General features: G+C 30.3%; 1 protein-coding gene and 1 pseudogene across 2 annotated transcripts; both read left to right on the forward strand.

Annotated features, from left to right (window-relative positions):
- Positions 1–240: 240 nt before the first annotated feature.
- On the forward strand, positions 241–4,226 carry LOC137831046 (ankyrin repeat family protein). Of its 2 annotated transcripts, none has more exons than XM_068638552.2 (7): positions 241–389; positions 585–696; positions 799–886; positions 3,009–3,073; positions 3,364–3,432; positions 3,510–3,559; positions 3,996–4,226. In XM_068638552.2, exons 2-7 carry the CDS (start codon positions 619–621, stop codon positions 4,117–4,119), a joined length of 474 nt encoding a protein of 157 aa, XP_068494653.1. In that variant the 5' UTR covers positions 241–389; positions 585–618; the 3' UTR covers positions 4,120–4,226. The 2 variants fall into 2 exon arrangements, with proteins under 2 accessions (XP_068494653.1, XP_068494654.1); XM_068638553.2 differs by having other exon boundaries at positions 249–481.
- A 6,793-nt stretch (positions 4,227–11,019) lies between these two features.
- Positions 11,020–23,811, forward strand: LOC150027183 (zinc finger BED domain-containing protein RICESLEEPER 2-like; annotated as a pseudogene).
- Positions 23,812–27,999: the final 4,188 nt, after the last annotated feature.

Below are 27,999 nucleotides of genomic sequence, written 5' to 3' on the forward strand. Positions count from 1 at the left end.
AATAATTATTTTTATAATAAATAAGAAAATCAATTAATATAAAAATAAATTTAATACATAAATTAATATATTCTAACAAAACATAATATTTGATAACTTTCATATTTTATGTAATTATTTAGATACTATAATTTTATTTCAAAGTTTTATTTATAATTTTTTAATTTTTTAAATATAATATTTTATAATTAAAAGGAGGAGTAAAAAAAATTTAAATAAGTATTTTCTTTTGAAAAAATTGAAGAATTAGAGAGTGTCTGTAAAACTATAACCCTTAAAAAGAAAAGCGCGAACCCTTCAAAGAGTCACCCCACCGCACACACTCCTCCGCATACCGCCGTGGTGGTGCACCTCTGCGAGAACCTTCTTCCCGCCACAACCTGTTGAAGGTACATTTTCCTTTCACTGAAATTCCTCTCCCTCGACGCATGCAGAGAAGAGAAGTAATTGAACCCTAACCTAACCGCGACACACGCTCCGTGTAAACCCTTTAAGTAACCTATGATAACAGTTTAAATCCCTGTAAGTAACCTTGATAACAGTTTAAACCCCTGACATTTTTTTCACTGTTTTGATTTATCTAGCTGAGGGTTGTCGAAGTTAGAGTAGCCACTGCAAATGGGTGTGGCAGAGGCCAACACAGCCCTTCAAGCTCCCTCCAAAGCAATGTCAGATAGCGTGGAAGCCTTGCTTGATGTAACAAGATTAAAATCAAATGAAGTTAAATTAAGTTCATATGTATGTTTTATTATTTAGTGTGATGAATTGTTATGTTGAGTGTTGTCGATGTTTTGATAGGCTGCAAGATATAATGACATGGATGATATTAAGAGCTTAGAGGCCAGTGGGGTTCCTCTTGATTCCAAGGATGATCAGGGGAGAACAGGTATGCATGAAAGTTATGAGAAATTAATTAACTCTGAAAAAGTATATAATATTTTATTTTCGTTTGACTTGTTATTTTGTGGGGCTTGATAGTTTTGCTTAGAGGGATTGGGGGTAGAGTTTGTTAGGATGCAAAGTTTAGTTTGGTATGTAATGAGGATTTTTTCTGTTAGATTCAATTTCAATCATAATGGAACTAGAGGGTTATGTGGTTTTGTGAAATTGGGATACTATGGTGAGGGTGGAACAAAGGATCGCTTCACAAGTGAAAAAGGAAAACATTAGATAAATTGGTGATTAGGCATTGATGGGACATTGCAAAGAATCAAGCTTGGATGTGGTCCATATTGGTTTTGGAGCGCAGTGTTATCAGCCATGGAAGCTCAATGATGACACCAAAATGTTAGGCATAAATATAGTAGCTATTGGAGATCTATCATCGGCTAAAGATCTAACTAAATTATATTACATAAGTAAGTCTAAAATCTTACCTTACCAAGTCAATTTTGGGAGGTTGAGTTAGGTTTAAACCTCATTTCTTAATATGATATTTGAGCATATAAGTGTCTATTGAGGCTATCATGTTACCCGCTATCAAGATCCCATTGAACTAGCCGTAAATATTTCTTTGACATGAGAGGGTCATTGAACTACCCATAAATTGCAATCACTGATGTTGCAGAAAGTTGTGTCTGATGCTGCTGAATACTCCAAAGTTCTTGACGGTGTGGCTACAATTGCAGTTGTTGACTGTATTTTAAAAGCTCGTCATATTTTGAAATTCTGTCAGGACACTTGTTTCCATTGAGTGAAAATATACGGGACCAGGACTTAAACTTCCAATTCTGAGTAATCATTCTCTTCCTGATAATCTATGAATGTAGAAGCTCAGTTGCTTTCTTTTCATTTTCTTTTTGTGTAAGGAATAAGGTATAATGACAAGAGAATACAATTCATGTTCAAATATTTCATACATAACTAAGCTCACCAATCTCAGTAATGAAAGTGTCTCATGTTTTGGGCCTTTAAGTCAACCCTCTGGTCCAATCTCAAATCCTGTTGTAACAGAATTCTTCCTGGTTCATACAAGATCCATCAGAACCAACTTTGACTTGAAGGATCCACATTACTTCCTTTACTAGAATTTTTGGAATAATCAAACATCCTCTTGAGTGTTCCCTATTGCATTGGCTTCATCTACTCATTAGGATTGATACATGTTAATGTGAAGTACCATTGTTCTTCATTAGCATACTACACATTACTATGAACTTTTAAACTAGTAACGAGGTACCACCCTCCTAGTCTCATCTGATATGATGGATTTTGGGTATAACTTTTGATTTCTGGCTAGAAATATATTTTTTTGTCAAATACTTGGATTCAATTTTAAATAAAATTAGAGCGGATTATAATATTATGAGTGGTTTACATTGATATGTTAAAAATATGTGAAGGTAGATTTTGGTTATAAAGTTTGATTTTAAAGCTTGTCTTGGATGAGGTCATTAGATGTAGGGCTTATGAGGTTTGGACACGCCTCTTACATGTACGATACGTATTGGTGAAATATTCAATTCAAAAAATATTTGTTGGATTTCTGACAATTCTAGCACGACAATAACACAATTTTAAAACGGAGAAATACATTAATTTTTTAAAAATTCAAATTTATTGTATAAATTTTTATTATGATTACAAAAATAAGGAAAAAATCATTTTGAACCAGTCATGAGAAACATCTTTCTGCTAAAAAAATTGAAACATACTTGTGTACATAAATCTTTATTGTTAATTTATATAATTCATAATTATATAATGTATAAATCAGTGTCTTCGTGTCCTATATTTTAGATATTATACGAATGTTCATGTCCCGTGTGTCTGTGTCGTATGGGTCAGTGTCTGTGCTACATAGATGAGAGATCCCATTTCATAAGGTTCCGTTCAATAAATAAATTGACTTTCATATTGAAGAAGGGCATTCAGAACTGCAGTCAGGAATAATACAGATTTTCAAGGAGAAGATGATTTTTTTCCCTTATGATCAAATTCAGAAATAATATATCTATGAGTTATTGTACAACGGTGCTTGACTTTGCTCCTTTGATGTATCCATCCAGCTCTTCATATGGCTGCGGCTAATGGACACATGGATATTGTGGAGTATCTAATCATTAAAGGAGTGGTGAGTAGTTTTTTCTCAAACATTCTCATATGGTTTTATAACTTTGTGATCTGAGTGAGCCATTGGTTGATTGCTACAGTAAAAGTAGACACTTTCTGTCTGATATCAATTCATTTCATTGGCCATTACCAACTTTTTCCTTGAGTAATTCTGTTCTCGCACTTTATATTTGATGAAGATTCACTGTCTGATTTCATTGACCATTACCTACTTTTCCATCTCTCACTTCTCACTTCCAAACATCCAATCATATTTGAGGTTTTAAAGCTTTTGCTTGTGCTTGTGAACAGGATCTTAATTCACCAAATGAGGAAAAGAATACACCTCTTCATTGGGCGTGTCTCAATGGGCATGTTGAGGTAAATAACGTGTTCTTTCAATGATATCTCCGTATTTTCCAGCTCATGGTTTCTTTAACATGCAAAATGCCTTTCAGGTTGTGAAGAAACTAATCATAGCTGGAGCTAATGTCAGTGTTTTAAACAGGTTTGTTATATTGACCGTATCCTCAAGAATTTTAAGATGTGCAGTGAGTTTCTTATAAAAACATAAATAGACTTAGTTTCTTAAATGCTTCCGTGTTCTTTAATTAGAATTGGAGTATTGTATCAATAACCTGATTAATAAAGATTTATTTAATGTAGTTTCTCAAATTAAAATTTCAATTTCCATTGTAGTTCATAAGTTAAGTACAGTGTTCATGTACTTACCACATAAAATAGTTTTACCCTGCCATTGAATCGCAGATCGCTATTCGTATGACTTTTTTGGTAATTATTGTAAAAGTCGACAAATTTAACATAAATGGTAGTTTGTGATTGGATGATAGCGTAAAATTATTTTGCATTGTCTTACTTTTTTCTCAAAAATGAATTTAAATTTTGTCCTTATAATGCATCTGTTTTGGCAATGACATTTTCAGTCACGAGAGGACCCCAATGGATGAAGGTGTGAGTAGGGGAAAGCTAGAAGTGATGGATGCAATTAATGAAGCTGTGGCACTTGTTGAACTTCGTGGTGCTATGGTTTCTGCAGAAGAAACCTGAAGTTTATGTTACTCTAAGTAGCTTGTAATATGAGAATTTATACATGTGTTCTTATAATGTTTACATTGTCAGTGTGAACAATTTTATGAATATATTTTCTTCTTTTATCAGTTTCCATAAAGGATTTTCCTCTATCGAAATTAAAGCTGGTTTATTTCTTCATGTGACTAAAACAATCAAGTCACACCCTATTTAGTTCCAAAAGAGTATTCCAAGACTGATATTATTTCTTTAGAGGTGGCAAAAAGGGTTGTGTTTGGTATGTTGATGCAAAAAGTGGCACAGTAGTTCAACCTGGTGGACGGTATGATTTAATGTCTTTTTATAAAATAAAATAAAAATTTACTTTTAGATTTATTATATATTTTGTAAGATTTTATTGTTCCTAAAAAAAATAAAAGTACGTTTGTTATCATTTGTTTATTTTATAAAATTAATTTCTCTAATTAATGGGAAAAATTAATTACTAAAACATTTTATATCTTGTAATTAAATGTTTATTTAAATTAATTGCTTGTTTTAATTTATTTTTATTTTCTTTTCTTTTTCCTTGGCCTGCCCTGCCAACATGGCAAATTCACCCTGCACTTCAATGGGTGGCAAATTCTCCAATCACCTCAATGGATTCTTCTAAACCTCCATACATTCACGTGATATTCCAATTTTGTCCTTATTTAAAATTTTAAAAATTATAGTTCTCTCTTAACCTCCCAATGCACTCTTTCATTGTACAATCTTAACGCCACACTATACTCTTTCATTGTACATACTAAATTGTATATTTGGATACTCATTTCCTAATAACATATTCGATCGTATAAATCAGTATGTATTATCGGATCATAGTATACATATCGAATTGTAAAATTCGATATTTATTTTGACGCAACAAGATACGATTTTAAGTCTCTTTTGCTGGGGCAAAGCAAAGAAGGAGGACTTTCTGAAGAAGGCGTCGTCCGCTGATGATCTTGAGGTTGGGAGGCAGGTCAGGGGAGAACTAATGCTTGTGGATAGCCCGCTAAAACTCCTGACTTAGGCTTTCCTCCCGGAAGAGCTGATGCTACTTACTAAGATACTTCCGTTAGTGAGGAGAGAACTATAGGATATTTATTTTGTAATAACATACCAAATTGTATGTATACTACGATCTAGTAATACATATCGAATTGTACAATTCAGTATAAAAAGAAAATGCAAACGGAAACCATGAAAAAAAAATACACAACTCACCTCACCAACTAACCTTCACTACCTCGAACAACCACCCGTAATAGCCACCTCCAACCATCAAGAACCACCCACAAATATCCATTGCAATTAATCAAAACCTTCAAAATGAAGAACAACTCACCCACTCAACCAAAATCCTAACATATAATGACAAAGGTAAATTAGTATTTAAAAATTCTATGGAAATGCTAGAAGAATTCATTGAATTACAAGGATAATTTTCCTGCCACATTAGTGGTCAGGTTTTCAGCCTATTTTTTGTTTTCAATTGGGTGATTTATTCCTCCACCCCCATGGTTTGACCTGCACTTCCATGGGAATTGTGAAATTACCATTTTTATATTCCTCGCCCCTTCTTCATCTTCCTCACACCTTTTTCATATTCTTCACTATTTCCACATAATGCTTTGTCATTCTTCTTCCTAACTTTTGCAATCTCTACATTCCCATTCTATTTGCGCTTGATTGGTTCAACGTGCGATTGCAAACTTGGTAACAACCTGGTTTAGGAATCATGAAGACTTATTTGTTCTACTCTCATATCATAGTTAAACTGAATTGATACGCTATCTTGAATCTTATCGTCGTGATGGGGTGAAGAAATGCATGGGGTGCAACTCTCATCACCATCTTACCGAAAACCATGAGTGACAACTCAACCTCCCATACATCTGAAAGCCAACTAATAACACTAAAGTAACTCAACATCAAGATCAAAGAGAGTCAACAAGTAGCAATAGGTGAAACCAAAGAGAGCTAGTAAGCAGTATTAGGTGAAACCAAAGAGAGTCATGTCAAGCTTCATGATCCATAATACAAAATTTTGTATTTCAGATTACACAATTCAGAATTGAAAAAAAAGGCATGGATTTAGAAAGACATTTCTAGGATTTACAGAATTATAAGGTTGCAAGAAGAAATTATGGGGGTGCATGAGGAAGTTCACTTTAATTGGAATATAGCCTAATCCAATTTTTGGTGGGTTAAAATTGGGTTAGGTGTCGAAAATATCCATTTCTGATTCTACAATTCAAAATACAATACAATATGAAATACAATTTTTTGTATTTCAAATTGTACAATGCATAAAACAAAATTTGCATTCTGGAATATAAAAATTTGCATTCAGATTCTATAATGTAGGAAGTCTCCATATTTCACATTCCAAAATAAAAAAAAAAACATTTAATAAAAAATATCAAAAGGTAATTTAAATATTTTTAAAATATGGGAATGCAAAAAGAAATGCATGGAGATGTCAGAAGAAGTCTTCATGTTTTTGAAATGCAGGAAATTGGTTACAATATGTTGGGCTTGAAAAGAATTACTGGATACTTTTCCTCTTGAATCTATTGGCAAATTCTCCATGTCTCTCCATGCATTTCCATACTTTTTTTAATTCTAACAATACACTTCTGAGTATGGTGGACAGTGTGGTGTCTTCTTCATTTTCAAGTGGTGGTGGTTGCTTGTGATGATTGGTGCTGACTGGTGATGAACATTCGTGGTTGAAGTAAGTTTTTTGGGGCTTTTACTAACTTTGGTTGGGTTTTTGTTTGTTTTTATTTTTATGTTTTTGGAAGCCACAAAACCTAAAAAAAATAGAAAGGTACACAAATGAAGTACAAAACTAAAAAAAATCATTTACTCACTGGGGAACGTCGAATACAATGAATGTTCTCGTCAACCCTTTGACACACGCTCAAATGATGGAACTGCTATCTCAAATATTGCGGTTGAAGAATAATGGAAGTGTTGTAACTATAAGGAATGTATGAGGGTGCAACTGGTTATTTAAAAATGCGAGATTATGCTTCATTTAGGATTATTTTACATTTGTAAAAAGGTTAAAACCTAATTTTCACAATTAATATGAAAGTGCACAAGAAAGGTATGGAGGTGGAGGAAGAATTTCTCAAGCTATTTCTTTTAAATCAATAAAATGCATTGCATTCAAGAGGAGACATCAAAACTACAACAACAATATGTACACCAACTAGCACTTGACTCGTGCAATGCATGCATGACACTTGTTTAAATAAAACAAAATTTTAATTACAATATTAAGAAAAAATGATTTTTTTGTGTGTCTAAAATCAGAAATTTCATTACAAAATATGAGATTTATTTTTAAAATATAATATATTTATTATATAAATTTTGTTTGATAAAAATAGATGGATTTGAAATAATAACAAATAACATGTATAATATATATGAAAAATTACTATTATATAATTTTAGAATAATAATAAATAATATAAGTAATAATAATTATTATAATAAATTTTTCAAACAAAGTAAAATGTATTATCATAATTTTGTTGTTTGGAAAATGTTTGTTTATTAATCATCATATTCAATTTGATTTTTTGGACTTATAAAAATTAAAAACAATGTAATATAAGTTTACAATTTTTGAAATTTAACATGAAGACTACTATTGACTTGTGTTTGAAAAAAAAACAAACAAAACATCTACCTATACAAAAGTAAATACTATATCATTTAACCTTATTGGAAATTAAAAGGGAGTGAAAATATTTGACCTTGTGGTAATTCAACAAATTATTATTTACCACTACACGAAACTTTTCAGTTTCTAATAAAATCAAGCACAAATCCATAAATAAGTAGTAATAATAATTAAAAAAACACAATACAACCAAACAATTAAATACGATAAAAGGTAATTGATGCAAAATGTTTCAATATGTTTGTTTTATTAAATTCAAATATTGGAACAGAAATTGATAATTGTAAGAGACTGAAAACATTTGTCATTTTGGTAACTCAACAAACTATCATTTAACATTGCACAAAACTTCTCAAGAAAGTTTCTAATAAAATCAAGCACACAATTTGTAAATGAGTAATAATAATAATAATAATTAAAAAACCCAATACAATAAAATGATTAAATACTATAAAAGGGTAATTGATGAAAAATATTTTTAAAAAAATTTACACTTTTTTAAATTCAAATATTGAAACAAATCTCAATGAATAAAAGAGACTGAACAAATTTGACTTTTGGAACTCAACAAATTATCATTTAACATGGTAAGTAACTTTTCTATTTCCAATAAAACCAAGTACACAATTTGTAAATGAGTAATAATAATAATAATAATAATTAAAAAAAACATGCTACAATAAAAAAAAATTAAATATTGCAAAATGATAATTGAAGATAAATATTTTAAAACAAATTTATTATTTTTTAAATTCAAATATTGAAATAGATCTCAATGATTGAAAGAGAGTGAACATATTTAACTTTTGAGTAACTTAGTAAATTATCAACTAACACTGGATGAAACTTTTCAGTTTTCAAAGTTTTCAATAAAGCCAAACACAATTCATAAATCGACAATACTAATAATAATTAAAAAAATGATGCAATAAAATAAAATAAATACTATAAAAGGGTAATTAATGACCATTTTGCCCTAATACTTTTTGAGAAAATGCAATTTCGTCCTATTTTTTTTTAAAATATTCAATATGATCTAATTTTAAAAAAAAAAGTTCAATTATGTACCAACATTTTTAATATTAGTTCAACACGGTTCAACAATTAGATATTATAAAAGAGTACTTGATCCAAAAATATTTAAAAAAATATATTTTTAAAAATCAAATATTGGAATATCTCTCAACAATTTAAAGATATTGAACAAACTTAACATCTTAGTAACTCAACAAATTATCAATTAATAATTTAGGAATTTTATTTATTTCATATTTTTATTTAAGTATAACATTAAATAATTTAGAAATTTTACTTACATCATATTTTTATTGAAATAGTACATTAAATAATTTAGGATATCTATTTAGGTTTAATGACCATTTTGATACTAATATTTTCTAGAAAAAAATGCAATTTCGTCCTCACATTTTTAGAAACTTCAGTATGATCTCAAAGTTTATTAAAAAGTTCAATGCAATATCTCTTTTGTTAGATTGTCATCGCTAGAACAAGTTCGTCTCAATGTTTATTGTCAGTCCATATTGAATTATATGTGTTGTCACCAAATTAAATCATTATAAAAAGTTTTGGAACCAAATTGATTTTTTTTAAAAATGGAAACAAAATTACATTTTCCAAAAAAAAATTTAGGACCAAAATAGCCATTAAACCTTATATTTATTTAGAATTTTGAATACTTAAGACATTTTATTTATTTTAATTTTTTATTTAAGAATGAATTAAATAATTTAGGATCTGTATTTATTTAGAATTTTGAATAATCTAAATTTTTTATTTATTTTAGATTTTTATTTAAATAGGACATTAAATAATTTAGAAATTATATTTGTTTAAGATTTTAAATAATTTAATAATTTTATTTCAGATCTTTATTTAAGTGGGACATTAAATAATTTAGGATTTGTTTTTATTTAAAAATTTGAATAATTTAGGAATTTTATTTATTTCAAAGTTTTATTTAAGTATAACATTACTTAGAATTTTTTTAGAATTTTGAATAATTTAGAAATTGTATTTATTTAAGATTTTAAATAATTTAATAATTTTATTTCATATCTTTATTAAAGTGCGGCATTAAATAGTTTAGGGTTTGTTTTTATTTATAATTTTGAATAATTTAAGAATTTTATTTATTTCGAAGTTTTATTTAAGTATAACATTACATAATTTAAGAATTGTATTTATTAGAAGTTTGAATAATATACAAATTTCATTTATTTCGTATTTTTATTTAAGTAAAACATTAAATAATTTAGAATTTGTATTTTTTTAAGATGAATAATTTAAAAATGTTATTTATTTTATATTTTTATTTAAGTAGGATATTAAATAATTTAGAATTTTGAAAAACTTAGATTTTTATTTTATTTTATATTTTTATTTAAATAGGACACAAAATAAAATTATGATTTATGTTGATTTGGAATTTTCAATAGTTTATAATTTTTATTTATTTCAGATTTTCATTTAAGTAGGATATTAAATAATTTAGGATTTGTATTTATTAAGATTTTAAATAATATAAGAATTTTATTTATCTCAAATAATTTTTTTAAATAGGACATTAAATAATTTAGGATTTTTATTTTTTATAATTTTGAATAATTTAGAAATTTTATTTCTTTCATATTTTTATATAAGTAGGACGTTAAATAATTTAGAATTTATAATTATTTAGAATTTGGAATAGTTTATGAGTTTTATTTATTTCATATTTTTATTTAAGTAGGACATTAAATAATTCAGGATTTGTATCTATTTATAATTTAATAATTTAAGAATTTTATTAATTTTAATTTTTTTTATTTAAGTAGAAAATTAAATAATTTAGGATTTGTATTTATTTAAGATTTAGAGAAATCTAAGAATTTTACTTATTTTATATTTATTGAAATAGTACATTGAATAATTTAGAATTTGTATTTAGGTTTAATAACCATTTTATCCAATATTTTTTAGAAAAATGCAGTTTCATCCTCACTTTTTTAAAAAGTTTAGTTTGGTCTCAAAGTTTTTTAAAAAGTTTAGTGAAAATTTCTCTTTTGTTCGATTGTCATCATTGTAACAGATGGAGGGGAGGATGATTTTGTAGATATGGCTCCTCTCGAGGATGCCTCAGATCATGATGGCGACGGTTGTTCACTCCCACTTGGAATATTTTAGAACCGGGGATGGTAAAGAATTCACCTTTGATTATGCAAGCTAAGGGCTCAGAGTCACAACTTGTATCAGTTACGACTCCTATTGATGATCATCATGTGAGGGTCTCTACTCTTGTGGTTATACTATCTCCATCGCGTCCTACCACTCCTTGGAGGGCTAAATCACTTAGGGATACTAAAACACCAATTAAGACTCCTATTGATGGTCATCATGTGGTAGTCTTTGCTATTGTGACTATACCCTCTCTATCGTGTCATACCTCCCCTCAGAAGGCTAAATCACTTGGGGATGTACTCCCCGATAATGATACGTTGGTCCTGCAAATTCACTTTTCCTCTCTTGATGATTTGGAAACTACAAATGTGGGAGGTGATCCTCATATTGGTGCGTCAATTATTTCGAATGCCATTGTTGAATTTAATTCTGACCATATCACTGTTGAAAATCGGGTCATCTCCAAATTTTGTGTTGATCCTAATGAGATGGAGAAGCATGCCAGTGATACTAGGGAGGAAATAGTACGCACTAAAAGAAAACCAGGGAGACCACCTACGAGGATTGGTAAATCCAAAAAAACTACTAAGGCAATTCTCTCTACAACGTTGCAATGAAGGTCTCTTCATTTTTCTGGAATGTTAGAGGAATGGGAAACCAAAAAACTGTGGAGATGTTAATTAGCTTATTTAAACTACATAAACCCCTATTGGTTTTCTTGCTGAACCTATGATGTCGTACACTAAAGCCTTCGATGTCCTTTTCAAATATGTTAATATGCATTTGGTGACTACGTCTCCTATTGTTAATAAAGTGCTAAGCTTTGGTGTTTGTCGGTTCCTAATCTTGTACAAAATTTCTTGGTCAATGATCAGTTTATTTTTGTAACTTGCCTTTTGCATGATAAATGATTTAGCTTTGCATGTGTTTATGGTGCAAACACATACTTGGTTAGACGTTTTTTGTGGAAGGATCTTAGTTTCTTCACAGGGCCTTGGTGTATTCTGGGAGATTTTAATTTTGTGCTCTGGACGAATGACTGCAAATGGGGGGTGACTCCTAATCAGGTTTCTTGTAATGAATTCCTTGATTGGATTAATACAAAATATCTTTCTTGTATGCCTTTTACTTGATCTTGTTATACTTGGTGTAATGGAAGGAGAGAGTTGCATAAAATTCATAGAAGACTGGATAGGGCTTTGTAATGGAGTGTGTCAGATGAATGAGATTCTTGTGCTTATCATGTTCTTGTTAAAAATTATTATGACCATTCCCTTATTCTTGCTAGTAATTCTTTAAGGAAGGTTAACAATTTTCATTTCTTTTCTACGTGGCTTTAGAAAACTTCATGTGTGAAGATTATTCATGATTCTTGGGCTAATAAGGTTTTTGGTTGTTCTATGTTTATTTTGCAAAAGTTAAAAAGCTTGAAAATTGAGCTTCGAGACTAGAATAAATTTTTTTTGGTAATGTTCACAATGCAGTTCTTCTTAAACAAGGTCTCCTCCTTGATATTCAACAAAACTTAGAGACTGCTAGTTTGTCTGATATTGATGGGCTTCTCTGTCAAGAAAATATTTCTAAGGAGGAGCTTGATCATGCTCTTCATTGTCAATATTTGTTTTGGAAAGAAAGGGCTAAGATGTTATGGTTTAAAGATATGGATCAAAATACTGCTTTTTTAAATGCTGTGCTAAAGAGGAGAAATAATTCTAGTGGAATTCATCGTCTATGGATTGATAATGACGTTATTGAGGATCTTAAACTCATTGATGATCATATTTTTTACTTTTATAAAAAACTTTATACTGAGTCTATTTCTAATGTTCTAGATACAAGTAATAAGAAATATTTTATTGGTACTTATATTCCTAAGCTAGTTTCCTCTGAGGAGAATATGATGTTGATTAAATGTCCTGATTGTTTTGGAAATCAAGAATGTTGTTTTTAATCTTAATGGTAATAGTGCTCTTGGTCCTGATGGTATTGGTGATATTTTCTATCATTCTTGTTGGGAAATTATTGGGACGGATATTTGCAATGCTGTTCAATAGTTTTTTAAACAAAATTGGATTCTCCCTTGAATGAACAGTAATGTAGTATCTCTTATTCCTAATATTCAGGGTGCTGACTCCATTAAAGATTACAAGCCAATTTTTGTTGTTAATTTCAAATTTATGATTATTTCCAAGATATTGGCGGATAGGCTTGCACTTGTGGCTGCTAGAATAATTTCTCCTAATCAATACGGGTTTGTGCATGGTACACAAATTCATGATGCATTGGTATTACTTCTAAAGCTATTAACATGCTTTTTAAAAAGGTTAGAGGAGGTAATGTGGCTTACAAAGTTGATATTTATAAAGCCTTTGACACTTTGAGTTGGAACTTCTTAATATTAGTTTTTGACATGCTTTGGTTTTCATCCCTCATTTGTCGGTTGGATTAGTACAATTCTCCGTTCAACTATGTTTTCTATCGGAATAAATGGCAGTTTGGTGGGTTTTTTTTCCTTGTAGTAGAGGTGTCAGACAAGGTGATCCTTTGTCTCTTTTAGTTTTTTGTGTTGCAGAGGAAGTTCTTAGTAGAGGTATCTCTAAGCTTGTGAATGATAAGAAAATTGTACATATGACTAGTCCACAAGGTTATCTCACTCCCTCTCATATTTTATATGCTGATGACATATTTGTTTTCTAAAGGGGGAATAATAAGTCTCTTAGAAATTTGAGTATTTTTCTTAAAACATATGGTGATTTCTGGTCAATATGTTAATAATTCTAAGAGTAGTTTTTTCACAATGGATAATTCTGCCAGATTTGTCACCAAAATTCAACGTATTCTTTCTTGTAGTCATGGTTGTTTGCTTTTCAATTATTTAGGAGTCTATCTTTGTTGGTGCTCCAAAATGTCGATTTCTTCAACCTTTGGCTGATAAATTCAAATTGAAGCTAGCATCTTAGAAAGGTAAATCTCTAAGCATGATGAATCGGATTTAGTTAGTCAATACGATGATTACTGGATTTCTAGCTTATAGTTTTAATATGTATAAATGACCAATTTCACTTCTTAAGCAAGTTGAGCAGTGGTGTCAAAATTTTATTTAGACTGATGATTTCTGAAAAAAGGCATAGTTTCCGTTAATTGGGATACGATTTGTTCTCTCTTGAGAATGGAGGTTTGAAGATTATTAATCTTCGTCATGAAAATAATGCATATCTTTTTAAGCTTGCTTGGAACTTTGCTTATAACAACATGCCTTGGTCTTTTCTCCTAAAAGCCCGGGTTCTTAAATCAAAATACAAGTTTAGAATGGTTTATAGATCCTCATCTCTTTGGCTTGGAATTAAGCAGTTTTATGCTACTATACTTGATTATACTTCTCGAACTGTTGGTACAAGTACTTTTATTAATTTCTGAAATGATAAATGGTGTTCTACTACTTCTTTAGCAAATATTGCAGGGTTATCTGATGATGCTATCATTCTGGATATAGTCTTTCAATTTTTGATAGGTTGTGATTAGAATATTCCCCGGTCTTTACAGCAGATGCCTCATTTTTTTTAATCATTTCATGGTTTGGGAGGAATAGGATATTTCTAATTGGATTCTAGAGGAATATGGTTGTTTCACTCTTAAATCGGCTAGGACTTTTTTTCTTGGAACTAGGAGTTCCCTGTGATTGGAGTAAATTCATTTGGTCTTCATCTATTCCACCTTCCAAAACTTTAGTACTCTGGAAATTTTTTCATGGGTGGCTTCCTACAGGTCAACATATTTAGAATAAAGGTTTGCATATATGTTTTATGTGTACGCTTTGTGAAAAACACGAGGAATCTATTCAACATATATTTTTTGAATGTTCTAATGCTTTGCATATTTGGAGTTGGGTTCGACAGATTTTTCTTACTTCTCATTTCTCTAATAAGGATGAGCTTCTTTCTTTTATTAAAAGTGATGGTAGTCCTTTGGTTAAATTGATTAAGCTTGTTGTTATAACTTTTTCTATTTGGATGATATGACGTATAATGAATTATGTTAGATTTCAGGATAAAATTGATGTTTCTAGGGCTATTTTGATAATTAAAGATTTAACATGTCTAGTGGGAAATTCGTCTAAAGCTTCAATGAAGAATGATATGTTGGATTTCAACATGATTAAGTTTTTGGTATTAATACTCGTATTGGTAAAGTTTTTCGTCCTTTTCCTGTTAGATAGAAGTTCCCTTCACCAGGCTGGGCTAAAATTAACACTGATGAGGCTGCTAGGGGAACAAGTTTTCTCCTAGCCTGTTAGGGGCTGTTAAAATTAAAACTTGTTTTCTCAAATGTATGATTCAACTTTAAAGGTAGGAACAAGTTTTCTTTTTTATAGAGAAACAACTTATAACAGATTTTAAAAAAACAGTTAAAGCTGTTATAAAAAGAACAGATTGAAAATAAAATAAACAAATTTATTTTCAAAAGCAGTTAGAGAATCTGTTATGTGAAGGAGACTCAATCAATCACTTTGGTGCAAGGACAAAACGAAAAAAAAACCTTTTAAGATAAAAATTGCACCAGACTAAAAAGAATCTATTCATTTACAGATGAACAAATTTATTTTTCAAAACGATAACAGAAAAGACTTAACTATTGAAACACAGTCGTTTTGAAATAGTGAAGACTTAGTCAAAATACTTGATGCACAAAACCTGATTTTCAAAAGACTTAGTCAATGCATCAGTTTAAAAAAGAATCCATTCATTTAGAAAATAACAGATTTATTTTTATGCAGTAAGGGTGTTTTTTTGCAAAAACATGTGAAAATCAGTTTCAGAAAATTTGTGCTTGCTCTTATCACATGGTCAGGGGTTAAGAGATGAGTTACCCAACAAAAAGCTTACTCTTAAACAACCTCTAAACTATACCTAAGACATTCTTAAAGCAAATGTACATACACATGAAATTTACAAAAATGGCTTCATCAAACACATGTCTTGAAGGGGCAACAACCATCTTCAACAATATAGTCTACTTATATATCATTTTTGTTAACATATGGGTTTTGGTCTAGTCCCCATATGTATTGTCAAGATGACTCTGTAGTGACTAAAGAGAACTTACCTTCTCGAGCTTCCAAAGAAGCGACACTTAGTATGGGTAACTATTGTGTCATTTTGAACCTTCACAATACATGGTCCCTTAAGCAAAGCAGGAGTTAACCTTATCGACACACACACACACACACATATATATATATATACTTATAATGGGTTAATGTTTCATGATATTGCTCTCTTATTGGTAAATGATCAAAACCTTACCATGGGAGATAACGCTGCTTGGTACATCCTGCTTAGGTTTATTATGTTGGCTGCTTACGGGACTTTGGGTTGTATGAGTTGGAAGAGTAGCCCAAGGATAAGTGGTTTTGTTACAGTGTCTGCAATCAAATATATGTGGCTCTATAGAATTTAGTTTCTACAAGAGCAAACATTATACTAGTTTCCTTGTCAAAACTATATTCTAATGATGGTCAAAAGCAACTTGAAGATATCTTTACTAAGCCACTTCCTAAGGAAAGGTTTTTCTTCTTAAGAAATGAGTTGGGTATTCTTGATTCTCAAATTCTTTCTTAATTATGTTTTTATTCTTTCTCTTATTTTATTTGTGAAGACAAACAGGGGGAGAATTAGTAGTTTCTAGTGTTGTACTATGCTGCTACACTTTTGTGTACCTTATTCTGCTATAACTGCTGTTATATCTATGATATAACTCTGATCTGCACCTTAATTCATCATTGGTTTACATACTGATCTACACTGATTTTTCACTCTGTTTTACTGGTTTTTCTGCTTAAAAGCTTATGCAGAAAACTGGTTTTTGTGTGCTTATTAAACCTGGGTTATCTTGCTGTTGTGTATGCCTTGTATATGCACAATTTTTTTTCCAGGATCTATCAAATTCAAAAAATGACAACACAAGCAAACCAGGGATTTGTCTTCATCAAATAGGGGGAAATTGTTGAACAAGGTGCTTTGATGTCTAAAAATCCAAGAAGATTGCTTGAAGACCTTGCTGCTAGTTGTGTGTGTGTCTAGAAGTATATGAATTTGTTAATCCACTCTTTGTTATGATCCAAGATTAATTGAATCTTAATTCTTTTGAAAAAAAAGTGTTTTCTAAAGAGAGTTAAAATTCAACTTGTTGAAATGTCGATTCAAATGGTTGTTTTACACTTAGTGGATTTTGAAAAGGATTTGAAAAACTTGACTTTGGTTGACTTTGCTGTCAAGCCAATTCAACCGGTTGTTTCGAAAATTCAACTGGTTGTTTTTTTGGAAACCTTAATAGAATTATGTTAAGTTGTTCCAATTTGTTTTAAATGATTCAAACTGTCTTTGGTTTTTAAATTAAATACTTTGACCATCTGATTGGAGTATAAAAAGGTTGGTTTACGCTCCTGGTCATTTACTAAGAAAGATAGTTTAATCAAAATTAGTTTTCAAGATTTCAAAGAGCTTTTGGATCATTTTCAAGTGTGGAATAGGATTGTCCTGTATTCTTTGTACTTTAATCTTTAATTGTATCCATGTGTATTCCATTCCTTTCTTCCTTAATTACTGTATTTCTGTGTGACTTGATGTTGTGCAGTTTCAGAGGGTTGTTTTGAAAACTGTGTGTTGTTGCTAAAGGTGGTGTGTCTTCTTGAAGGGTTCAAGATCATCACTTTGGTGTGTTTTTTGTAATCAAGGTTCGATTACTTAGTGAATTCTCAATGGTTAGTTGAGGATTAGATGTAACTCTTAGTAAAGAGTGAACTAGTATAAACATCCTGTGTGAATCTCTTTATCCTTACACTCTTTAAACTGCTTTAGCTTTGATTTTATAAATTGTTGGTATAAACAACCAGTTGTTTTGCAAAAACAACTAGTTGATTTTCTAGAATCAAACTACAAACAGTTTTTTAATTGGCATAACAGTTTTCTAATTGATTGATTCTTCATTGTCTTTCACGCTACCTTCAATACTTGCAAAAATATTTCAAAAACAATTCATCCCCTCTTGTTTAAGACCTATATAATTCTAACATAACGCACTTTTATATTCATGAGCAATGATGAAAAAATATCAGAAGTATAATAATTAAAAGCGTGTTAGATATTATCGAAGAAGGAAAATGTTTAATTTAAAAAGCTAAGATAATTTTTCTTGAACAAATTTAGAGAAATCTTTTTGAAATAAATATACTACAAAATTATATGATAATTGGGAATATTTCAAATTGAGTAAAGTTAAATCAGTTTCAATATTGAAAAGCAACAAATTTAGAGAAATCTTTTTGAAATACATATACTAAAAAATTATACACCCCATCTGATAATTGAGAATATTTCAAAATTGAGTAAAGTTAGACTAGTTTCAATATTGAAGTATTTCGGGAAGCAAATGTTTAAAAGCTTCTCAAGAAATAGACGTCTCTTCATCGCATACAAACTCCTTTAAATTCTTAAGAGTAGAAAACAAATAGTTAATCAATATAATAGGAAGCAACATGAACAACACTTTAAACATAGGCAAATATGAGAATCTATTAATCGATATATGCATATTTTGAAATATAATATAAATGTTTATCTTCTAATAAAAATATATAGAGGAAAGAATAAAATACAACTAAGCCCAATAAACAAAAACATGCAACTCCCATAATATTGTTGCACATCTAATTTGAACCATTTTGAAAAAGAATATTTTTAGGTTTTCTTCAAAAGTGCAGCTGAGTGAGTCAAGTTAATGAGACCTTCATTGTTATCTTTCACGTATTCTACAAAAGGCATGTGGGCTATGCCAAATCGTTTTCCTTTTCGCATGATGCAAAATAAGAAAAAAAAGGTTAAAGAACAATTCAAAGTCACCAATAATAAAATAAAAATACATATTAAATTGATATTTCAATTTTTTAATTGGGGATGGATGAGTGGTGCAAATCTTACCAATTCTCTAAGTGAAAGTTCAAATCTTGTCTGTCTTGGTCACTGCTTCAGTGGTTTTTTTTTTTTTTGGAAAACTAATACTATAAAAGGAAAAACAAGAATGAACAAACTATAGGTAAAAAAAAGAAATTGCAAAGAAATATTATATTTCTCTTGGAAATACTTGGAGTTTTTTTTTCTATTGTCATCCATAGTAATCCTAAACATAAAATAACAAAATCAAAGACTTAGATTATTCATATTGAGAACCAACAAATTTCATATAAGAATAGAGAAGACTTTTGTAAGTTGAAGTTGCACCCACCTCCAATAACATATACATAAATGAATTACTTTAGCACATGACAAATACAATTATATTGAGTATAAAACATAATGATTGAACTTACCAACTAAGTAATTAGTATCAAACCCAAATGAAGTCACTCCGGACAGTGGTGTGTAGTGAGGCACTGAACTTGAAACTAAATAAGTATCTTTGGACATCATTTCCTTGATGGAATTAGTACATTTGTGCAAGTGTGACATTAACTCAAATGAAAAGATGGAAAATTATATGAGTGAATAAAAAACCAAAGAAGTAACCATACATATATATATATATTGGAAAATAAGTATTAAAAAAACTAATGGAATATATATCTTCAACATTTCACATTTCAAAATAAAAATTCAAAAGTACTCGCCAATACAACCATAACCTAACACAAATGGAGTTAAAAACCATAATACAAAATATGAAGCCAACAAAACATAAAGAAGTAAAGTTAATTAATCACTTCGAAATACGATTAAGATCCTGATTAAGATCTTGAAAAACATGTTGAGAACAAAAAAAAAAAAACTCAAAAAACGAAAGTTCATTGAACCAAAAAAGGGTTAAAACCCTAAAAACCTCGTATGCAACCAAACAAATTTTCATATGCCAATAAGGAAAGATCTTATTGAAAATATGGAGAACCATTGAACAAAGATCGACATAGAAGAAAAACCTAGAAACTATGTAATACACTTTCAGTAAAAGACGCAGAAGAAGATGTAGTGTTCCTTTGCCAAGAACACAAAAAAGGCAAAGATCTTTCCTCAACGTGGTGAAGATACGGTGGAGATATTTGTAGCAAAAACATTAGCACAAATAATATGACAAAACCTAAAAGAGCGGTGACTTTGAGAGAAGAAAGAGTGATCACAATCCAAACCTTGCACGACTTGTCATGTAGAGAGAATTCTTATATTACAAAGATTACCAAATTCCTCTGGTAAACTAGGAATGTTTAAGAAGTTTGAGATGTTCATATGTCTAAGATTTGAAAGCATTCCAATTGAATGTGGCATCCCTTCCAAATCAATACAGGAGCTTAGCCTCAGAAGTTTCAAATTCTCCAAGTTTCCAATTTCTTAGGGGAATGCAGAAAGCTTATGGCAATTACTAATATATTCTTCCATGCACTTTTGTATAAAGAGTAGAAAACAAATACCTAATCAATATGGAAGCAACATGACCAACACTTTAAACATAGAAAAATATGAGAATATGCTAATTGATATATAGGGGAGGACAAAAAATCCAATTAAATCAAATTGCTATAGTTTTGCCCTGATCCAATCCATTAAAAAACCATTTATTTAAATCTGGATTTTTTTCTAATCCATATTTTATCAATTTTCCAAAACAGATATCCATTTTGATTAAAAAGATTTTAAAAATTGGAAAATCCAAATTTCCAATCCAAATTTCATTTTTCTCTCTTTACTACCCTTCCTTCTGCTTCATTCCCGTTTTTGCTGCAACCCTAAACCCACCGCCGACGCCTCTTCAATTCGTCTGATCACTGTCGACACCTCTTCAATTCGTCCGATCACCGTCGGCGCCTCTTCAGTTCATCCCATCACCGTCGGCATGTCTTCTTTTCGTCCATCCACCGTCGTCGTATTCAATCACCTCCTCCGATAACATTGGTGTTCTCCTTACCTGACATTGGAGCTTGGACGCTTCTAACCTTGTCTTAGTGAAGCTTCGCTATTGGTGTGCGTTCATCTGCTACATCTTTGGCATCCTCCTTAGCCAGGTTCGTCCTCCTCCAACACTTATTTGGTCTCAGTGCACATTAATCTTGTTTATGTGTTTTTAACCCTGGATTTACAAATATTTCCTTTTCAGTATTGTTTTTTTATTTTTTTTTGTGAGTTCTTGTAACTTGCTCAGTGTTTATTAGCTGAATATTGTACTATTTTGTTGTTGTTGCTATTTGAGGTGATCTTACAGAAAAGATGGGCTCTGTAAATTTACTCAACACTATAATAATAATAATAACACTATCACATTATAGTTTACTCCTAGATTATAATAATAAGAACAAAAAGGACATGAACTGCCTTAATAGAGAAGTTGGTACTAAGAGGAATGGAGGTGAGGTATATGGAAGTGAGGTGGGTCTGGTTTGGTTGTAGGTGATGCTGGTGAAGGAATAGGGGTTTTGGTTGGGGAGCCAATTGGGGAGCAGAGATGGGTTGGGGAGAGAGGCTTTGAAGCTAAGTAGTTATTGAGAAGGGTCTCCAGTAGGAAATAGAGAAGAAGAAGCTCTCCCAATAAAGAGTAAGGTGATGAAGAATATAAGAAAGAGAGCCTTTCTATACAGGGCTTTCATTATGTGAAATGGAGAATAGTATAGAATGAGAGAGAGAGTCAAAATTATCAAACTCTAATGCCTTCCCTCACTTCAGGTTTATACCATCCCGTGACTGTAATGTCTGATAGTAATGTTTGATAGTATTGAGAATTTTTTATCCTAATGACTCTAATGAGCGACAATGAGATCAAAAGGAGGGAAGAGTGGAAGACCATTGTTCTAGAATATGGTAAGGGTTGGACTAAGGGCAAGGGGCAGAAAAGTTAAGAGACAAAAATTTGGTAGACGAAATTTTGAATGAAAGTATCACAGTGTAAGGAAGAAAAGTTAAAGAGACTAAATTAATACAACTAAAAAATCAAAATCTGAATCCTGATACTTAAGTTAAGAAATATAATTGTCTCACTAAATTTTGAAAGCTTTTATCATTTGTAATTTATATATTGTTATTCATTATGGTTGTATCTTTGCATCTAAGTGGTGTTACGATAGTGATAATTCTTAGGTAGATAGAATGTATTGTGACTGTTAAATTAAAAAAACAGAGAAAGAGACATTGTTACTAACTAGAAGTTTATAATTGTAGATAAAATTATTCTAACTGATGGACACCTTTCTAAACAATATCTAGTAAACCAAAGGGATATAAAAAAAAGCAATTATATGTAATAAAAATGTTTAGAATGAAGAAAAGTGTCCACCATTTTACAGATAACCTTTATGGGAATTAAAGTAGCCCAAAAAAATACATCACTAGATGGAACATGTGAAGAACCCCAAAGATCACTAAAAACCAATTAAAAAGGAGAACCATAGACAGATTCAGATAAAGAAAAGGGTAGTCTATGAGATTTTCTAGCACAACGAGATGAAAAAAAATCAACAACAATAGACTTTGAATTGTAAGCTGAACCAGTTGCAATGTAAACCTGACCTTGAATCTTGAGGTTAGGGAAAGAATATAAACCACCAGCTCTAACCATGCTTGAAGAAGGATTTCATTGGTGGCCTGAGATTTAACCGTACAAAAAAGAGGACATAACTAAAAATAAACATTATTATCTAAAACAAATTTAGTGACACTAGAAACAAAACATTGAGTATAAGGGTCACATTTGTTTGGATGTTGAAACTAGATGGAATTCAACTTATTTTATGTTAGATGCTGCTTTGAAACATAAAAATGCATTTGATGAGCTTGAGTTTCACGATACAAAATATGCTAATGAGTTAGGAAAGGGGATTGGTTTGCCTTCTTATGAAGATTGGGAGTATGTTGAGTCAATTCTGCCTTTTCTAAATATTTTTTACGAAGCTACTTTGCGCATCTCCGGTACCTCTTATGTTACTAGTAATATGTATATGCTAGAAATTTGGAATGGGATCAATCATTTGCTTAAGTCCAACAGTCCAAGTAGTGCTACATATAAGATGGCTGAAAAAATGGAAAAAAAATATGAGAAATATTGGGATAAACCTACCAAGTTGAATATGTTATTGCTAATTGCCGTTGTCTTAGATCCTAGACACAAAATGAGATATAAGAATTGGGCAATTGATCAACTTTTTTATTCAGAAAAGACAAATAACGGATGTGTCTTAAAGTCAAGATTAGATATTTCTTTGAAGTTGATGTTTGATGAATATAAAAGTAAAAAAGGGGGAGCTGAAAATGACACACAACGAATGCATGAAGAGATACCTAATTATAAGAATGATCCGTATGGTTGGAATAAATTTTTGCAAACAACTGGGTTAACCTCTTCAAACAAATCCGAGCTTCAAAAATATTTAGAGGAAGAACTTGATACAAGTGCAAACTTGAATATTCTTGATTGGTGGAAAATTAATTCATGTAGATTTCCAATCCTTTCAAACATGGCGCGAGAATTATTAGTTATGCCTGTTTCTACAATAGCATATGAGTCCACGTTTAGCACAGGAGGAAGAGTGCTTGATCCATATCGTAGTTCTTTATCACATCAAAAGGTGGAGACACTTATTTGTACATAGGATTGGCTAAAAGATACACCTTTACCGTCATTGTTAGACTATGATTTTGAAGAACTTCAGTGTATTGACCAAGGTATGTTGATATTCCAATTATGTATTAATGTTACAATTAAATATGTATTAAGTAACGATAAGTTTTTTTTTATTTCTTATAGAGTTGGTTTCTCAACAAGATGTTGGCGGATAACCACAATTTCTCTTACATAGTATGTTGGCCATCTCAAATTCCGTAACCAATCTGTGTGGTAAGCGAAATGCACATTTGAAGCAAATTCTTACTGTGTTTTCATTTGTTTTTTGTTTATTATTAATTGGTGCAAATTGATTATGGTGATTTTATTGACTGCTATTCTTGCATATGATTGTGATGGCTCGTTGAATATGTAGCTACACTTCTTGGGCAACTTTGGAGATTAGAATCCCTACGTTAAGAGAAGAAAGCTATGTGACGAAGAGAGATAGAGTGGTTTCTTTCTGTCTGTGATCATATAGTTGAATTGACACCTAATTGGCAGACATTTCCAGATGGAAGCAAGCTTGTGGTACAACTATACATATAGTTTTTTTTTTTGCACTCATGCAGTTGTTTGTTGTACTATGAATATGTACTTATTATCCTAATGAACCTTAACATAACTCTTATTTGGCACTTGAAGGTCAAAAGATGCAAATAAATATTCATTATTTGAGATGTCAAAACATCTGCATCTCTTGAAGGTCAAAAGTTGGCATTTGTGCACACTCTTTTTTGGCATTTGAAAGTCTAGAGTTGTGTTTTATGTATATTATAAACTGTAAATTGAATGGGAAAGCTTCACATTAAGTTATGCCAGTAGGTATTAGGCACACTACAAAATGACTCATTGTTGCCTGAAATTGAAGTTGAAAGATAACAACGCAAAATGATGCAACTTGGTTATGTAATTTTCTTGACCTAGATAATTTTTAAGACATACATGTCCTTAAAATGCGTTGAATGTATGTTGTAGATTAGTCATGTTGGTAGTACATTGGATGCAACAACATATTATCCTCAGAGTTTTCTTTTGCAGTCTAGTTTTAGTTTATTTCTTTTGAACATATATTTTAGTTCATTTTGACATCTCAAATGAAGGGTTGTATTGTAGAATTTTACTTGGTTGATTCATATTCTACAAGCAATGCACAAAGATAAAAAGTATTGAATTTGTTTGTTGTTGTTCCTTTTTAAGGGATTAATTATAATTATTATGGTTTCAGTTCCTGAAGTTATGGTTCCTAATTTGGATTTGACCTTGCCAATGAATAGAGGCAGTGAATCAACCATTCCAAGCACCATCATTTATGAATCTGCCTCAATAGGAACTAACCTCTCCTTCACTCCCTCTTCTGCCAAACTAAATCCTCTGCCTTTTCACAACCATTGTCCTGTTCAGGTATCCTTCATTGGTGGGTTTTGGCATGTATTTTGGTGCTTGGAAGGGTTCATTTGAGGTTGGGCACATGGGAAGGCTAATTGGTGCTTGAATTTGATTAGTTGCTTGTTAAAAATGTGAGATCTGTGATCGTGGTCTGGTCTGTAGTCTCAATGAAAATTATGTTGTGAATGATTAGGTGACAAAATTATCTGGTTTGATTTTGTTATTGATTTCTTTGCTGGTTTTTATTCTTTTTGTTCTTATTTGTTGACGAAGATAGCTTCAAGAATTGGATTTCAATATGTTATTTGACCACATAAATTTGCATATTGAAGGTTTATTCTGTCTTTAGTATTTTTTTTTTCTTTAATGCTTCCAACTTTTCTTCTTGCAGGATTGGTTTTAGAATGATATGAACAAAATTAACTAGTTTCAAACTTTTAAAAAATAGTAGTTATAATTTTTGATATTATTAAATTATTATTTTATTATATAATATTATTTTTTTACATATTATTATATTAATATTATGTTAGTTTTTTTTAGGAAATATAGATTTAAATTTAAAATCCAATTAATTTATTATTATATTAATATTATGTTAGTTTCTTTAGAAAATATAAATTTAGATTTAAAATCTAATTAATTTATTTTATAAAAATATGGATTTGGATTTGATTTGGATTTATAAAAATCCAAATTGATTTTATAAAAAATAAGGATTTAGATTTAAAATCCAATCCAAATATTTGGATTTGAATTTTGTAAAAATCCAAATTAATTTCATAAAAAAATAATCCAATCCACATATTTGGATTTGGATTGAATTTTGGATTTTGTAAAAATCCAAATTAATTTCATAAAAAAAAAAAGATTTGGATTTAAAATTCAATCCACATATTTGGATTTGGATTGAATTTTTCAAAATCATAACACCATATATGCATATTTTGAAATATGATGTAAATGTTTATCTTCTAAAAAAAATATAGAGGAAAGAATAAAATACAACTAAGCCCAATAAAAAAAATGAAACTTCCAAAATATTATTGCACATCTTATTTCAGCCATTTTGAAATAGAATTTTTTTAGGTTTTCTCTAAAAGTCCAATTGAGTTAATCAAGTTAAGGAGAGCTTCATTGTTGTCTTCCACAACATATTCTTCATTGTTGTCTTCCACATATTCTGCAGAAGGCATGTGGACTATACCAAATCCTTTTCCCTTTCGCATGATGCAAAATAAGAAAAAGAGATTAAAAAATAATTCAAAATCACCAATAATAAAATAAAAATACATTTTAAACTGAGATTTCAATTTTTTAATTGGGGTGAACAAGTAGTGCAGATCTTACGGATTCTCTTAGGGCCTGTTTGTATCCAGGCGGGGAAAAGCAAAGAAAGAAGGAGAGCGCAGAAAGTTGGAAAAACGAAAAAAAAAAATATAAAATCCCGAAAAACGATGTAATTTTTGTGCCTTAAATTTTTCTCTTTCTTTTGAGAAGATTTGTGGAGAAAGATGACGTGGCACTATTTTTTTTTAAATTAATAAATTATATATAATTATATATGTAAACTATATTCTAATATATATATATATATAACACTTATAATTTTTTATTAATTATTAATATTAAATTTTATATTATAATAAAATAAATAATAAATAAAATATTAATTTTAATTATTAATACATATTTTTATTTAATTTAATATTAATTTTTTATTTTAAATTATTTTAATTCTAATATATATTTTTAAATTCTTTTATAATAAATTCTTTAATAATTTTTTTAAAAATTTATTATTTATTAAATTTGTAAACTTACATTTTATACATTTTAAAAAATTAAAATAATCTTTCCCAATATCACATCAATTACAAACTTCAATAAACTTTCCTCACAAATCTACTCTAATATACCCCAATCCAAACAACCTCACTTTCCTCTCAAATCATTCTAAATCCTCTCCCTCAAATCCCCTCCCTAATCCAAACACACCCTTAGTGAAAGTTAAAGTGTTGGCTGTCTTGGTCAGTTCTTTAGTGATTTATTTTGGGGAAACTAATACTGCAAAAAGGAAAGCAGTAATGAACAACAACGTACCTTTTGTAACACTTATTAATACGATATTATTATTCATCTTTATCTTCCTTTATATTTTTTTGTTTGTAGTTTCTTTTGGTGTGATTAACAATCAATATTGCAGTATTTCATTGTTCTTTGGGCTCATTTAAGCACTAAGTGCACAATACTGGTATTAGAGTTACATTCAATCTTGTTTTGTGTTTATGATAATTTTCTAAGAAGATGAGTACCATATCCAAGATCGAGAAGTTCAACAAGAATAACAATTTCAAACTATGGGTCAAGATCAAAGCCTTGCTTAAGGAGAAAGGGACGTAGACACCACTTTTCGAAATCATGTCACACACAAAGAGGAAGGTTCTAAAGCTTTTAAAGGAAAATGACTAATTTTATGATGCTTATATCATTGTTATATGAGGTTCTTTATTAGATTGCAGAGGAGAAAACTCCAACAACGTTGACTAAAGTTGTATAAGTTGTTCATGACAAAGTTTATTTGCAATAAGATTCTATTCTAGAGGAGGTTGTTCAGGTTACGAAGAAAGGTACGTCACTCAAGGCTCATTTTGATCTCAATTCAATATTGATGGATCTTTGAGACATCAACGTCAAGGTAGAAGATGAAGATGCAACAATGATTTTTTTATCATTTCTCTCTCTCTTTTCATCTTATGAGAACTTGGTAAGTTCTTTGAATGTAGGGAAGGATTGCATTATACTTGAAGAGATTGTCTAGTCTTAAGTTAAGGGAACTTCTTCTGAAAGAATATGTGATGGAAGAGGCCTAAGCACAAGTCCAAATGCAAGCCCACCAAAGAGTAGATTTGGGCCAACCACTAGAGCTATGGCCAAGAAGATCCAAGAAGACTGGAGGCTACTACTGATGGCAG

The sequence above is a fragment of the Phaseolus vulgaris genome, chromosome 6 (assembly GCF_051622355.1).
Source record: "Phaseolus vulgaris cultivar YP4 chromosome 6, ASM5162235v1, whole genome shotgun sequence".
NCBI classification, from domain to species: Eukaryota; Viridiplantae; Streptophyta; class Magnoliopsida; order Fabales; family Fabaceae; genus Phaseolus; species Phaseolus vulgaris.

Bases quoted from the DNA above. Each gene is read 5' to 3' on its own strand.
- LOC137831046 (XM_068638552.2), top strand. From the start codon at position 619: ATGGGTGTGGCAGAGGCCAACACAGCCCTTCAAGCTCCCTCCAAAGCA. The intron at 887-3,008 runs GTATGCATGAAA...GTATCCATCCAG, and splicing joins GGATGATCAGGGGAGAACAG to CTCTTCATATGGCTGCGGCT. The intron at 3,560-3,995 runs GTTTGTTATATT...TGACATTTTCAG, and splicing joins AATGTCAGTGTTTTAAACAG to TCACGAGAGGACCCCAATGG.